This window comes from Antechinus flavipes, chromosome 1, assembly GCF_016432865.1.
Source record: "Antechinus flavipes isolate AdamAnt ecotype Samford, QLD, Australia chromosome 1, AdamAnt_v2, whole genome shotgun sequence".
NCBI lineage: Eukaryota > Metazoa > Chordata > Mammalia > Dasyuromorphia > Dasyuridae > Antechinus > Antechinus flavipes.
The window spans coordinates 543,285,005-543,300,511 of NC_067398.1; the positions used below are offsets into that span (position 1 = coordinate 543,285,005).

The 15,507-nt window shown below is 34.5% G+C and overlaps 1 protein-coding gene across 1 annotated transcript in view; it reads left to right on the forward strand.

Annotated features, from left to right (window-relative positions):
• MBOAT1 (membrane bound O-acyltransferase domain containing 1) overlaps positions 1-15,507 on the forward strand; it is a 113,624-nt gene that overhangs the window by 88,978 nt on the left and 9,139 nt on the right. The window contains exons 9-12 of the mRNA XM_051970623.1: positions 425-528; positions 5,747-5,811; positions 10,344-10,476; positions 15,210-15,361. Coding sequence (XP_051826583.1) covers positions 425-528; positions 5,747-5,811; positions 10,344-10,476; positions 15,210-15,361 — 454 coding nt within the window. The remainder of the gene's footprint in view (positions 1-424; positions 529-5,746; positions 5,812-10,343; positions 10,477-15,209; positions 15,362-15,507) is intronic.

Below are 15,507 nucleotides of genomic sequence, written 5' to 3' on the forward strand. Positions count from 1 at the left end.
AAAAATCATTTGTTTATATATATTTGAAGTAAACAAAAATGGAAACTTGCATTAAGGTGAAGATCATTGCTATCAATATGAAGACTTATTGACATAAGTAGTTTTCCATAACAGAATTAGCAAAATTCGTAAATTGTAAAAATTGCATAATATGTATAAATCTAACATCTTTCATAATTTATAATGACATAAGAACCCCCTTTTTTGTTTTGGTATAGCTATCTATACACAAACATATCATCAATCTTTTGATTTCAATATCTATTTGATATTGAAATAGTTGATATTTGAGCTAAGCCAGAATAGCTGACAATAATAAATCTGAACACTATTTTTCAATAACTGATTTTGTTTTTATTTCTTATTTGCTTCTAATTTTCTTTTTTTCCCCTCCATTAAAAACCTCAACGATGCTCCATCACAGCTGATGCAGTCAATAATGCAGCTGGCTATGGGTTCAGTGGAGTTGATAAGAATGGGAATTTCTGTTGGAATCTGCTTTCTAACCTAAACATCTGGAAGATTGAGGTAATTTTAAGCATTTGAACTTTTCTTCTATAGAGAATCAGGTGGAAGGTTTAGCACTTGTTATTAATGTCTAGATTTTTTTTCTCCTCATTTTAAGAATGGTGACTTCTTGTTAGTGACAGTGGCTCAAGGGCAAATAGCAAAGCTATATGGCATATTGTTGAAGAGAGTTATTCATTTTTCTGTAAATATCCATTTTTGTCTGCTCAGAAAACCAGAAGTCATTGCTTTATGTGAAAATACTTTACTTTTAAAAAAAGATAAGAGGGGTAAGCTTCTGCAATGATTTGGAGTCTACATAACAGCAATTATACTTGTTTCTTTATATGAAACATCTGTTAGGACCACAGATAGAAGGGACTTTGGAGATCCCTTAGTTCAACTTTATTTTAGAAATAAGGAAACTAATTCCCAGAGAGGTAAGTTTGCATGATTTATACATGTTTCAAGTGCAGAATTTCTATCACTTTTCTGCTCAATAAGATGTTATGCCAAACAATAGAAATAAAGGTTTTAAATATATAACCTTTATTTCTTAATATCAAATTTTTACATATATATTATATATATATTTATATATAATATATATGTATAAATTTGATTCTCAGTTGTTATAACTGAGACTTGATACAGTGTCCAGAATATAACTCAAAAGGCACATGATAAGTCAAATGGAGATAAATTGGGGTTGCATTGCATTTTAAGAAGATATATTTATATAAAGAGATTCAGAAACCTGAAAGAAGCAGCTTGGTGGAGAGCATTTAGATGAAGACAAAAGGAAAGGTATAGTTTTCTCATTGGATTTTAAGGTAGACTATGTGAGCAGAAAACAGAAATAGGTAAATTTAGGTAAGAAATCACAAACTTGCAATAGAGGCTTGACTTGGCAGTGCTGGGAATCTTTAGTTAACCCAGACATCTAAAGCAGTAGTGTCAAACTCAAAGAGATCCCTGCCGGTTGCATATTGACTTAAAAAAAAACACAAATTAACATTATATTTGTTATATTTTATTTTGTCAAACATTTCCCAATTATATTTTAATCTGGTTCAGGCAGCACTTAGGAGTTATGCAGATGGGCTTATGAGTTTGACATTTCTTTAGAGCTCTCTGCCAAAATCAGATTATCTAATAAGTTCTTGAATTGTCTTAAAGATAATTTCACCTTTCAAAAGAAGGTGGATGAAATAACGAGGAAAGTCTATTATGGATATTATTTTCACTAACAGGAAGGAGCTCATTACTGGAGTGGAATTTATTAAGGAGGGGGTGATCCTCTGAAATTGTGGTAGAGGAGAAAAAAGCTGGGAAGAATCTGTAATATATCCTAGAGTTTAGGAGAATAGATTTCATAAATGTTCAGAGGAAGAATGCATAGGATTCTATGGACTAAAATTTAGACCAGGAGAGATAGAAAACTTTATAGAATGAAATTTAGAAGACTTAAAGGCAAACAATTCTGATGTGTTTTTTTAAAAAAATATTGTGGTTATATGGGTGTAGTTATAAAATTCTCAAGAATGAAATTCTGAAGACAAAAATGCAAACAATTCTGATGATGAGGAAAAATGGCAGTTTTCTAGAGAGACTGTGGTTGCACAGATGCAGTGGATGTGGTCTGTTTTCTCTCTAAAAATGAGACCTGCTGTATTTTAGGTAGTACTGCAAAGAATTGATGGATATTTTAATTCTGTTGCCATTGTCTCAATCCTCCCACTCTTAGTTAGTAATAATGAACACTTTAGTTACATTTAATCATTTAGCATCAATTTAGTTTTGTGTGCTAATTTACTACATAAATAAAGCAATTGCAAAAGTATAAACATTTCTGCCTCTCTACTTCCAATTCTTTGGAGGGGCTTGTTCTCCTCTATATCATATCTGTACTTGTATTTTCTCTCTCTCTGGATGCTATCAGCAAAATTAAACTGAGATCATGCATATATCTATTGAGAAATAAAAGAAAGTGACTAAGGCTGAAGTCAGCAAGTGCTTGATAAAAGAAAAACTTTTGAACAATGAAAACTCTCTCTTGTGGAATGGGGCTGCCTCGAGAGGTGGAGAGTTTTTCTTTGGAGGTTACTATTTAGGTCCTGGAGTACTGGTCGTCAGGTACCTTCTAATGATGAATCCTTTTTAGGTTAACATTAAATAAGATGATCACTTAGTCCTGTTACCATTTTATAAATCTGAAATTCTAAAATATTTTCTCTTTTACTCCCTTTATTCTTGAGTCTTGAGTGTTTTCATTTTATTTTCCTTTAGTTAAGTGCCATTCATGCTTTCTTGGAATTAGGAGTAAGAATAGGTGGCAAAGCTCCCATGTCCTGAGCCCTTTTCTCTCCAGCCATTGGATGGTCATGGGGAGATGACGTTTTGTGTAGATCTTTCTTGGCTATAGGGCTGGTGATTCATGTGTCCTGTGGGTATTGCTTTATAGTATTGGGAGCAGAATCCCTTGAAAGAAGAAGATCAGACTATGGAGGAGAGCCTATGTTTACAGGGCAATCAGGGAAGAACACAGTGGCCACATACCTCTGCTACTTTTATGGAAGCCATGTGATAAACAACATTAAAAAATAAGATACTGACCACATTTTCAGAGAGGCAGCATGGTGCAGTGGAAAGAGCATATTCTCTCATCAGGTTTTGGGTTCATATCCTGCCTCTGATATTTAAATTGTTAGGTATGTAAGGGGCAGCTAGGTAGCATGGTAAATAGAGTATCTACAGTTAGGATAACCTGCTCTCAAGACACCAGTTCTGTGATTCTGGGCAAATTGCTTAACCTTTGGTTGCCTCAGTTTCCTCAGCTGTAAAATGTGGATGATAATAATAATGCCCACTTAGTAGGGCTGTTGTGAGAATCAAAATGAGATCATCTTTGTAAAGTGCTTAGCACAATGTCTGGAATATATTAAGTGCTATATCAATTCTTACTTTTATTCCTTTTGGACAAATCACTTTTTTTGGAGGGGAGGCTTAGTTTTCTTATATGTAAAATGAAAAGATGGGATTCTGGGGCCTCCTTGGACCCTTCTAGGTCTAGATCTAAGAGCTCATGACAAAAAAGGATGCTTAAGGAAAAAGATTCTCTGATTTTTTTGATAGTCCATGCTTTATGCCTCTAGGGAGGGAAAGTTCTCAGTGGCTTGCCTAATGCATTATGACAGAATGTGCAGACAAGCTTGTTTTTTTTTTTCTTTTTCTCTTAGTGTACAGTGTCAGCAATCAAGTGCTAGTTTTAACAAAAACGCCACCATCCAGCCATCTTTGAGAATGTTCCATGCAACAAGAACAAAGAAAGCAGGAATGCTTGTGATCATTATGCAGTTATGCTGTGCTTTTTAACAACTGAGTGTCTGGTGTTTTTGCAGTGCCTTTGCCCTTTCCTTTTCTGCAGAGTTTGAGGACTACTCTGCTGAGGATAACGGTTTTAGTCAGCATAGGCGTGAGTAATTTCTAGAACCTGTTCTAAATAGAAAAATAGTGCTTTTAGTAAATAGTGAACTTATGCGTAGTAGAACAAGAGAGAGGGTTGTTCATAGGGAGCTTTTCTAAATGTTCAAATGACAACCACAAGGAGAGATCTCATTTTTAAAGACTGTTAATTGTCATACTTCAATTTAATTCAATTCAATAAACATTTATTAAGCTTGACTGTGTGTGGATAGAGTGCAAGACTTGAAATCTGGAAAAACTCATTTCTAATTGTCAGAAACTTTGCTATGTGACCCTGGACAAGTGACCTAACACCTCTCAGCCTAAGTTTCTTAATCTGTAAAACGAGAAAAGTAAATAGCACCTAATTTTCAATGTTGTCAGGATCAAATGGGATATATAAAGTATCTTTTACTCTTTTAAAATGCTAGCTATTATTGTCAAAGTGGCAGGCTCCCTTTCTCTACCTGAATGGTGTCAGGAAGCATATGAATCCTCTAGCTTCTTTTCCTTTTTTCTCAAAATTTTTTTCTTGTCAAGGATCTTGTTCCAGAAGAGTCCATAAAACATTTCTTTCCTTAAAACTTACCTTATGTTTGGTGACCTTTAGTTCACATCAGCCAGGTCCCAGATAAGTACTATTTTCTTTCTCTGTCGACATTGAGATTTGTTGATGGAAAGGGATAGAATTACCTACTTATTTACCTACTTATTATGGAATATGATTAGAAAGAGAAAACTTGTATTCACTGTATATTTAATCCTGGAAGAGATCCAAAGCCAACTGAGGAAAGCAGCTTTGGTGTAAGTAAGCCTGCCTTGAGGATATGCTTTTCATTCCACTTAACCCTAAGGAAAAAAGGGGGGTAAATAAAAACCATTAAGTTTATGAAATAAATACCCACAGCTAAATAGATGGATGTTCAGATTGCCTTTGAAGGAAAATCCTCTCCTTAACTCAACATCTTGTGCCAACATAAGGTTTTCCCATGGTGAAGAAAAATCTGTTCAAAGAAATTTTACCTGGATTTTTAGCCTTAAAAGAGTAACTTTTGACTTATGAACTGATGTGAGTTTATGTATTTTTTGGGGAGTGGAAGCTTACCTTCCCTGTAGCAAGTGATAAAATATGTACTGTGAGATCACAACTGGACAATTCAGGATTTACCTCATGGTTTACCTGAGTTACTCCTGACATGCTTGGATGATTTAAAAAAAAATTTACATTGCTTATTGTGATTCCTTCATGCATGGAATCTCTTAATCCCCTAGGCAGCAAGGGATGCTTTTTGAACCAATGTTGCTGAGTATGGCACTGGCTCCATAAGGATGACCTAGTTTGTGGATTGTCCACATGATAAAAAATTGTGTGTTAAGCTAGAGCTGTTACCCATGTGGGCGTGAAGTTCACATGATTAAAATTTTCCTGCAATAAATCTTGTGCTAATGTATTCCATTTTAAAATTCAGATGACTTTGAAACAAGAGTAGATGGAAAACCCACAACATTTTCCTTCTCTTCTCCCATGACTTGAAAATAATTTTTAAGAAAAATTGAGAGGTTGCAAAGCAAGTTTGGCCACATTTATAAACATCAGGAAATTTTAGTGTATGTGATGGAAATATTGAGTCAATCTTAACTGAAGCTAGTCATCCCTGGTAGAATATAATGACTGTTATTGGCATTTGGGGTAGGAGTCAGTATTATTGGATGAGAATTGGCATTACTCAGTGTATTTTAATACCAATAATAGGTGTTTCTTTCTTCTTCCTAGACTGCAACAAGTTTTAAGATGTACATAGAAAACTGGAATATTCAAACAGCTACTTGGCTAAAATGGTAAGAAAAATAAAAAGCTTTCTTTTACTTAGGGAATTGGGATATATTTAAATGGCATTCATCAAGTACAATCACTAATTAAATACCTGCCTTGTTCCAGATACTGTCATAGGTAATAGGGACACAGACAAAAGCAAAGATAGTCTTTAACCTTAAAACTTTATAGTGTTTCAGTCATTCCCAACTCTTTATGATCCTATTCATGGTTTTCTTGGCAAAGATATTTGGCTTAGTTTACCATTTTCATCTCCAACTTGTTTTACAGATGAAAAAACTGAGGCAAACAATGTTAAGTGACTTTATGAGAATGACACAACTAGTAAGTATTTGAAGTCAGATTTGAACTCAGAAAAGGAGCACTTGTCTAATTTGAAAGGCAATTTCTTAACATAAAACAGGGTTTTCATTGCCTAGTAGTGGAAGTGAATATTCTCATGTCTGTAACATTGTCTATATGTACTTGAACAAAAGGCAGTTTTTGAGGAGGCCATAATTTCATGCTAGTCTGCATTTTGAATGGGTAATAATAAAAGCAGTAGGACATCCCAAGCCTTTGCCTAGTTTATTTATGCCTTCTTTTTGGTAATTTGTTGATGTTTTCCTGTTCTTTGCTACTCCAATGTTTTTACATTTCCTGCACATAACATGTAGGATTACCATAACAACTTTCAAAACTGATTTAAAAACCAATTTCTCTATAAAATAGCAAACCATTTTTTGATAAACAGAATCTCTAATGGCCCACTAAAATTGATGTTAAAGAAGAGATACTTGTAACCAAATGTCACAGATTCTCTTTCTGCAGTATAATCTTGTTCATCTGCCCCAATCTTATGCTATGAATTTCCTTTTCTGAAGATTTTGCATGCTTTATGTATTTTACAGGTCATGATAATGCAAATATTTATTGCATCATTATTTTTTAAATGACTATACAACGCTAAACGTATATGAACTATTGCTGCTATGAACTTGCATAATACCCACATATATGCATATATACAACATATATCAATCACCTTTTATAATTAATTTTAATTGTCATTAGGATTTGTTTTTATCTTTGCATTTCTGTGTTTACTTTCCTATCTGTCCCTTTTATTGCCATAGCAACTTTGAGCCAGGAGAATTTAGTACAGAGGTTTTACTTGAGACTTATAGATGTTAATAATGAATATTTAAGCCAGTTATCACTAAAATGTTGTTGACAGCATCTGTAAGCTTATAGGATCTCTAAGTGAGACCACTATCAATTGCATATTTCCCCAAATGGGTAAACTGAGCTGCTGAGATGTTGAATGACTTATTCAAGGTCATATAGAGAAAGTGCTAGAAGCATTGTCAAAACAGGACAGGCTGTTCATCTGATCACCTTTCATTTCTTGGATACCTCATTCAACACACAAAAATAGTGAGTCTGAATAGTTAATAGATAATGTGTCCCATAAATTGCTTTGTCTACCCCTGGAATTTTTCAAATAAGGAAGCAGGTCCAGAGGAATTTTATGACTCATTCTAGATACTAGGACATCCCAGTCTATGACATTGGAGAGATTGAAAAGCAGGTCTTCTGCTTTCAAATCCAATATTCTTTCTTTCATAATATGCTGGTTCCAAATTTTTTTCCCCTTGGATTGCTTTTTTAAATTTAAAATTTTTTAGATTGTACATGTACATTCATTTTAATGTATTTCTATATAAGTCAGATTGGGAAAGAAAAATCAGAACAAAAAGGAAAAAACATGAGAAAGAAAAAGAAAAAAGGTAAAAATAGCATTCATTGATTCATATTTAGTCTCTGTAGGTCTCTCTGATTGCGGATGGTGTTTTTCATCCAAAGTTTATTGGTATTCTGGCTCCAAGTCTTTAATCTGGTCTCTCATTTTTAGTGTGGGCATAACTTAAACATAAATTTTTACTATTCTTTGTAGGGTAGTAGCGGCAAACTTTTCTTTCTATTGAGCAAATAGATTTATTTGTTCTTTTTTTTTCCTTCTTAAAAAAAAGCGAGGTGATGCATTAAAGTTGGGGCCTGGAGTCAGGAAGACTCATTTTCCTGAGTTCAATCTGGCCTCAGGCACCTACTAACTATGTTATCCTGGAGAAGTCATTTAATCTCTGCCTCAATCCATTACAGAAGGAAATGGCATACCACGCTAGTATCTTTGCCAAGAAAATTCTATGGATGATATGGTCCAAGAGGTCATGACAACAGAACTACAGTAATTATTATGCTCAATATAGGAATACAAAGACAATTTTCTAAAGAGCTTGCATTCTAACAAATTTCATGGGATTCATGCTAGTTATATGCAGGGCTCGACTCAGATCAGACTTCAAGCATGGATCAAGAGTATTTAGGAACTGGAATTTTGCTTGAGACTTATAGCTGTTAACAATGTCACTTACTCCAACTAATATCTTCACTGACTATGAGTAGAAGAAAACGAAGTGAATAAAAAATATTGCTTTATTGAATAGAATGGTTTCCAAGAGTATCTAATAAGAATTGATTGGAATATATATATACACACACATACACTAGGATAGTTCATAAAATTAAGTGAGAACTTTGAGGTCTGGTTCTACAGACAAGAAATTTCAGTCTCAAATATCTTTTAGAAAATAGGTTTCAAAACAATTTTCTCTTCTAATCCATGTATATGACTTGAAATAACCTTTAATACAAGAGGCTCCTAAGTTATAACTCCGTAGAATCCTGATAATTTTTTTTTGGGGGGGGGGAACTGAATGGGCCAGAATTGGTTTGATAATGTTGCTGTTTATGCTTTCTTCTTCCTTTTGGAATTTTTTTCTATTTTGTACTATTTGGGCAAATGCCTTGCAGTGGAAGAGATAGATGTATCTTTGATCTGGAGTCTATCAGGAAGGTAACTTGTTTCCATTCTCCTCTGTGTAATCACAGAGATTCAAGAGCTCTGCAAGAAAAATGATTCCAGTTTTTTTGGGTAGGAGGTAGGAAGGTTAACAAGGAAGTCAGAAGTTTAAGAGCACTCTCATCAATATGTAGAGATTATATAAACAAGGAGAAAAGTGAATATTTGGACCAAGAATAGGATTTCTTGTTATATCCACTTTAAAAGAAGGGAAAAAAGAAATTGTAATGGGAAGCTCAATGGTGTTGGTTTGCTGGAAAAATATTTTCAAAAAATGAGACTATACCTCCTGGTATTTGGATAATGACTACTAACAGTACTCATTCAGTGTTTGAACTATGGAACATGAAATGACTTAGAGACTACTCAGTTACAAAATGTATTTGGAGCCAAGGTTTAGTGTGAGTTTCTTAAATTTTAGTTGGCTATTTTCAAGCTTAACTAGGTTGCATAGTGGATAGAGTATTGGGTATGAAATCAGGAATATTCATCTTCCTGATTTCTATTCAGACATCAAATACTTACTAGTTGTGTGACTGGACAAATTACTTAACCCTGTTTGCCTCAGTTTCCTCATTTGTAAAATTAGCTAGAGAAGAAAATAGCAAACCACTCCAGGATCTTTGCCAAGAAAATCCTAAATAGGGTTACGAAGAGTAGAACAAGACTGAAAAACAATCGAACACCAACAAAATCCTATTCTCTGCTCTTTATCCCCATTCTGCTTATCCTAACCCTCAAATATTTGTACAATTATATAGCTCATTCATTCCATTCGCTTTGTGCTTGGAGCTTCATCCTCATTGGTTGAAACAGTAGAAACAAATGTGTATCAGATAAAGTACCTCAATAAACATGTGATAAAGTTCCTAATCTGCTTTTGACTAGTTCTAGAAGAAAAAAAGTCTTTTGGAGGAAATGAAGCAAATTTGTAGATAGTACAATGGGAAGAGTATTAGATTTGAAATAAGACCTGGATTCTACTTCCAGCTTTCCTAATACTTTCCTGTGACTTTGGACAAGTCACAAGCTGTGTTTAACTATAAACCAAAAGAGTGGATGTCTAAGTTCTTTTTTTTAGCTCTAGAATCTAAAATAACAATTACAAAGTGTGTAGTACAATTCCTGCCATATGTTGTTATTCAGTCTAGTCCAGTTCTTTGTGACAGCATTTGGAGTTTTCTTGGCAAAGGTCGTAGGGTAATTTGCCCCCTTCTCCTTTGAATTAAGGTAAGATTAAGTGACTTTCTCAGAGTAGCACAGCTAGTAAATTTCTGAGATCAGATTTGAATTCAAGTCTTTCTCACTCTGGACTCAGCTCTCTAGTCTCTGTCACCTAGTTGCCTCCTAGCATATCACAGATTTTAAATAAAAGCTTATTGCCTTATTTCTAAAATCTGTGAGTATTTATGAAATGATTTTTAGATTTGGGTAGGAAATCCCTGCAAGAGTATGTAAGCACATGCCTTGCCACTGATAGTAATCTGGCTACCCAGAGATGAATAAGGAAACTCAGAATAGTTCCCCCAGAATTCAGGAACAAAGATGAGTGCAGGAGTGGCTTCTAATTAATGCAATTAGTTGTTTCTCGGGCATTTCACCTGCAGCAATATTTGTGCATGACTCTCATTACAGTGTTTGCTATGAGCGGGCTCCCTGCTTCCCTACAGCCTTAACGTTTATCCTGTCTGCATTGTGGCATGGTGTCTATCCTGGATATTATTTTACATTCCTAACTGGAATCCTGGTTACATTAGCGGCCAGAGCAGTAAGTGTCCTTTTGAGTGTGAGTGTGAGAGTGTGTGTGTGTGTGTGTGTGTGTGTGTGTGTGTGTTGGAGGGGGCTTTCTTTTATATACTTACTTAGTTCTTTTTGAGCTCTTGTGATATCTTTAAAAACAATTTTTCATTTTCTATTAAACTGCTAAAATCAAGGGTAGCTAGGTGATTCAGTGGCTAAGACTCCAGCTTTAGAGTCAGGAAGACTCAACTTCCAGATTTCAGATCTGACCTTACAGACACGTACTAATTTTATCACCTTGGCAAGTCATTTAATCCTGTTTGCCTCAGTTTCCTCACCCGTAAACAGTAAGCCACAGAAGGAAATGGCAAACCACTTCGGTATTTTTGCCAAGAAAACCCTAAATGGGACCACAAAGAATCAGATATGACTAAGAACAACAAAGTAAGAATTTCTGGTAATCTTACAAAGGACAGGATTTGTTTTTCCTTAGTACTATTAATGAAGAAAAAGTTTCATAAGTAAACAAAGTAAAGGAGTTTATAAAAGGAGTGCTTGATTCAATTAAGAGAACAGACTGTTTTCAAGTATTTAGTAGCAACCAAGAGCATACCAACCACCTGCTAATTACAGATGATTACAATCTATTAATTAAAGTAGGTGTGGCAGAACAGTAACTCTACATTAATCTGGAGATCAAACTAACATAGAACAGCAGGCTCAATTTTCTGGAACACAATCTTGAACTCATAAATAATCAGGAGCTAATGTCCTTTGTAGGGGAAGAGTAAATACTTAGGCCATACTTCGGCCATGGCCTATTGATTTGGGATTCTGGGTAAAATTAAGTTTACTAATTTAAGAAGTATAGCTTTTTATTTTCTCCTGGTAACATCCAGTTCTTTTTAGATTATAGCATTCATTCGTTATTTAAACAATTGTTTTCCAAGCACTTACTGGGAACTAGGTCGGAGACAAAGCTGAATTAGATATAGTTTCTGCCCTCAAGGAACTCACAAGTTAGTAGGAGAGTTTTATAAGATGTAGTAAATGATCCTAATATGAATCAGTCTGAGATAAGTGCCATTAGAGAGACAGAGATATAAAGTCCTTTATCTTCAGAAGAGGGAGGTTTTCCAGCTGTGGTGATTAGGGAAACTTCAGGAAGGAAGAATGTTTGAGTTAAAGTGTGTTTCATTCCATTTGAAAAAAGTGGCTGGGAGCTTGAGTATTGAAGGAACCTTAATCAGTTGAACTGAGCTCCAACTTTGGGAGAGAGCTGTCCAAGGGATAGGGTGCCAAGCCTGGAATCAGGAATATCTGAGTTCAAACCCAGTCTCAGACACTCACTTAATTCTGTTTGTCTCAGTTTCCTCATCTGTAATATGAGCTGGAAAAGGAAATGGCAAACCACTTCAGTATCTGTGCCAAGAAAACCCAAATGGGGTCATAGAGAGTGACTAAACAACAGCAACAATTACTTTTGGAAGATAAATAGTAGGTAAAATTGAGAGTAGAAGCTAGGACTGGATTGTATAAGTTTTGAATGCTATGCTAAGTTGTCTAGATGTTACTCGGGAGATAATGGATTGTCATTGAAAATATTTAAACAGCAGAAGTGACAAGATTAGAGCTATGCTTGAGGAAAATTGTATCAATGCTGAATGTAGAATAGACTGTAACTGAGAGAGCCTCGAGTTAGTAGGTAGCAGATTAGAAACTGGAACTATGAGATTAAGAAGATTACTAAAAAGCACCCCCCTAAATTATGACACTTGGGGGGACAGGTAAATGGAAAATCATGACTGAGGCCAAATAGCACTGCTCATCTCAGTAATCCCATTGTTTATCATTATTATTCTATTATCCATGAAGCATTAAAGGATGTTAAGTATACTATTTAATAATTGAGGGAAACGTAATCATTTTAATCATATTAATAGGGTTCTTGATTAATATATATTTTTAAAAGATTTTCATGAAAATGATAAAAATAATGTGTGCTTAAGCTCTAAGAAATTAACTTCATTTACTTGGAAGTTTTTTTAAATCTAAAACTCATTTTCTAAAAGTGCTAGATAAATAAGTATTACAGGCTTACCCTACTCAACAGTATTTATTAATGGGAAAACATTATGTTAGGGAAAATCACCATTATGGGGAGGAAAGAGGAAGAGATGGATGTAGAAGAGTAGTTACTTTCTTTATTAAAGAAAAATTATTATTTATTTTTAATATTTTTTCTTTTTCAATTAAAGCTTTTTATTTACAAAACATATGCATGGGTAAATTTTCACCGTTGACCCATGCAAAACCTTCTGTTACAAATTTTCCCCTCCTTCTCTCCACCCCTTCCCCTAGATGGCAGATAGTCCCATACATATTAAATATGTTAAAATATATTAACATTTTTTCTCTTAATTTTAAATTCCAAATTCTCTTTCTTTCTCTAGCCTCTCTCACACTCATTGAGAAGGCAAGCAGTATGATATCCACTATACATGTGACATTATGCAACAAATGAACATATTAGCCACATTGCAAAAGAAGCAAAAAAATAAAGTGAAAAAAAATGTATTTCAATTTGCAGAATTCTTCAGTTCTCTGAAAATGGATAGCATTTTTTATCATGGATCCTTTGGAATCATCCTGAATAGTGATTATAGTAGCTAAATTTTTTGCAGTTGATCATGGTATTATTACTGTTACTATGTGCAATGATATACTGGTTCTGCTTCCGTCACTATGCTTCAATTCAGCTAGTTATTTGTAGGTTTTTTCTTTTTCTCTTTCTTTTTTAGATTATACAACCAGTTATTTTAATAAAAATGCCATAAATGAATGAGTTGTTGAATGATGTTACAGAAAATTTTTTCAACTTTTGAGTGATATGATATATTACTGTTGACATTAATGTAGCAAGGTACTGAAGATGCTCTCTAACTCATACATGCATTGCCATCTCAAGTCCTCATGGTGCTGCTGGCTATCTTTCCCTCTTATACTTCTAGATAGACATTTGAGGGTTTTTTATCTAATGCTAAGTAGCTCTTGAGTCCCCACTGTTATGCTTACATACATGATTATCTGGTGCTGTAAATTAGATATAACTGAATTAATTAGTTTTTAGAAATTTTAAGAAGTTGCCAGAGGTTCAAGGTCAGAGAAAGCAAAGTCAGAGGTATAATTTGAATTAGGGCTTTCTTATGCCAAATTCAGAATTGCAACCATCACATTACAGTATTATTATTATTGTTAACAACAACATTAATCATATTTATACAGTGCTTTAAGTTTGCAAAGTACTTTATACATATGATCTCCTTTGAATCTCAGAATCTCAGGAATGTCTCAGGACAATCCTGGGAAGGAGGTATTATTATTGTTTCCATTTTATAGAAGAGGAAACCAAAACAATTAGACATCTTCACTATGCTACCTAGTTGCCTCTCATATGGAAGCATTGTTGAAAGTAACCTTAGGCTAATTTCCTTTTTAAAATAAGAATCTTTTAAGAGCATCACTCATAGGTGTTCAAAGATCATCCAACTTTTCTTGTGAATAATTCCCAGGCTCTCAGATTTAAGTTTTGGTTCTGCCTTTTATTATGTGACCTTGGTCTAGTGATGTAACCTTTTTGAACCTAAATTTACCATATCCACTAAAATCCTATGCTGATGCCTCATAGTGCTTTGGATATAACTCCTGGCTTTTTAAGACAGTGCCAGCAGAGTGTGAGCTTTGAATGTTTTACTAAGTTGGAAAGACTTCAGGTTCAGGCAGTTAAATAGATTGTGGTTTATTGGCCAGCCTTAGTTCAGTGAAACTCTTGAAGTTGTTTTCTGAGATGTAGGAGAATTGTGTTTTATGTTGTTAGAGACAGGAAAAATCAGAGATCTTTTCCAAGTACTGAAATTCTATTTGCCCCCTCCCCCCCAATTCTCAAAAGTTTATTTGATAATGGATGGGATGAATGGATGGATGGATGGATACAGGAATGAGTGAGGGAAAAAAGTATTAAGCATTTACTGTGTACCAGCCAAGCATTATGCTAAGTGTTTGGAAACAAATAGGAAAAGGTGATAGACCTTAATAACTCATTGTCAAATGGAGGAATAAATGCAAGAGTGTTCAATTGCAAAGCTGATAGAAAAAGTCCAGAAGTCTCAAGATTGCTATGATAAAGTAGAAGACAAAGTTCAAGGATATGTGACAGTATTAGGGGCTCTAGAGGATCATTGTCAAGACAGATTTTAAGATATTAATTAATTAATTAATAAGATTAAGATGATAAGATGTTATATCTTAGCTAAGCTCTTGGTTAGTCAGTCATCTTCTCTCAGATGCCCACTGGAATCTAGAAAGGCCAGGGGTGAAGGAAAATCAAAGTGGAGGGATGGGAAAAGGAAACAAGATAAAGTGAGAGAATGAGTTAAATAGCATTTTGTAATTGGACTAAGTTGCAAAGGACTAAATAAATTCATTAAAACTTCCTGAGGCAGTCTTGTAGAACAGCTCTGAGTGTTAGAATTTTTTCTTTATATTAAATGGAAATATTGAATGGGAACTTGCCTCCTAGTTTATTTTCTTCTATTACTCTTAATTCTATTCTTTCCTAATGTCTCATAGTGAATCATTTGGTAGATTGGACATAGAGATGAGATAGCTTGACAGCTTCCACTGTTATTTCTGTTAGCTTTCATAATATTGCTCTAGAATACTTGAAGAATGTTTATTTTCCTTTCTCTTCCATGCATACAGATGAGGACCACCTGTAGACATTTCTTCCTCTCTTCGGAAACTCTCAAGACAGCTTATGATGTCATCACGTGGGCTTCCACTCAGCTGGCTGTCTCTTACACAGTGGCCCCTTTTGTCATGCTGGCAGTGGAACCAGCCCTCACTTTGTACAAGTAAGTTTCCATCTCTTAGGAGTTTCATTTTCTAAACATCACTTGTGTCCAGCATTTGGTTTGAGGGCCAGGTAATTAGATCTATCCATAAGGTAAAATCCAGATTTGCTGATATTTTAAAGAATTCTGTGGAAACTATTTCTTGG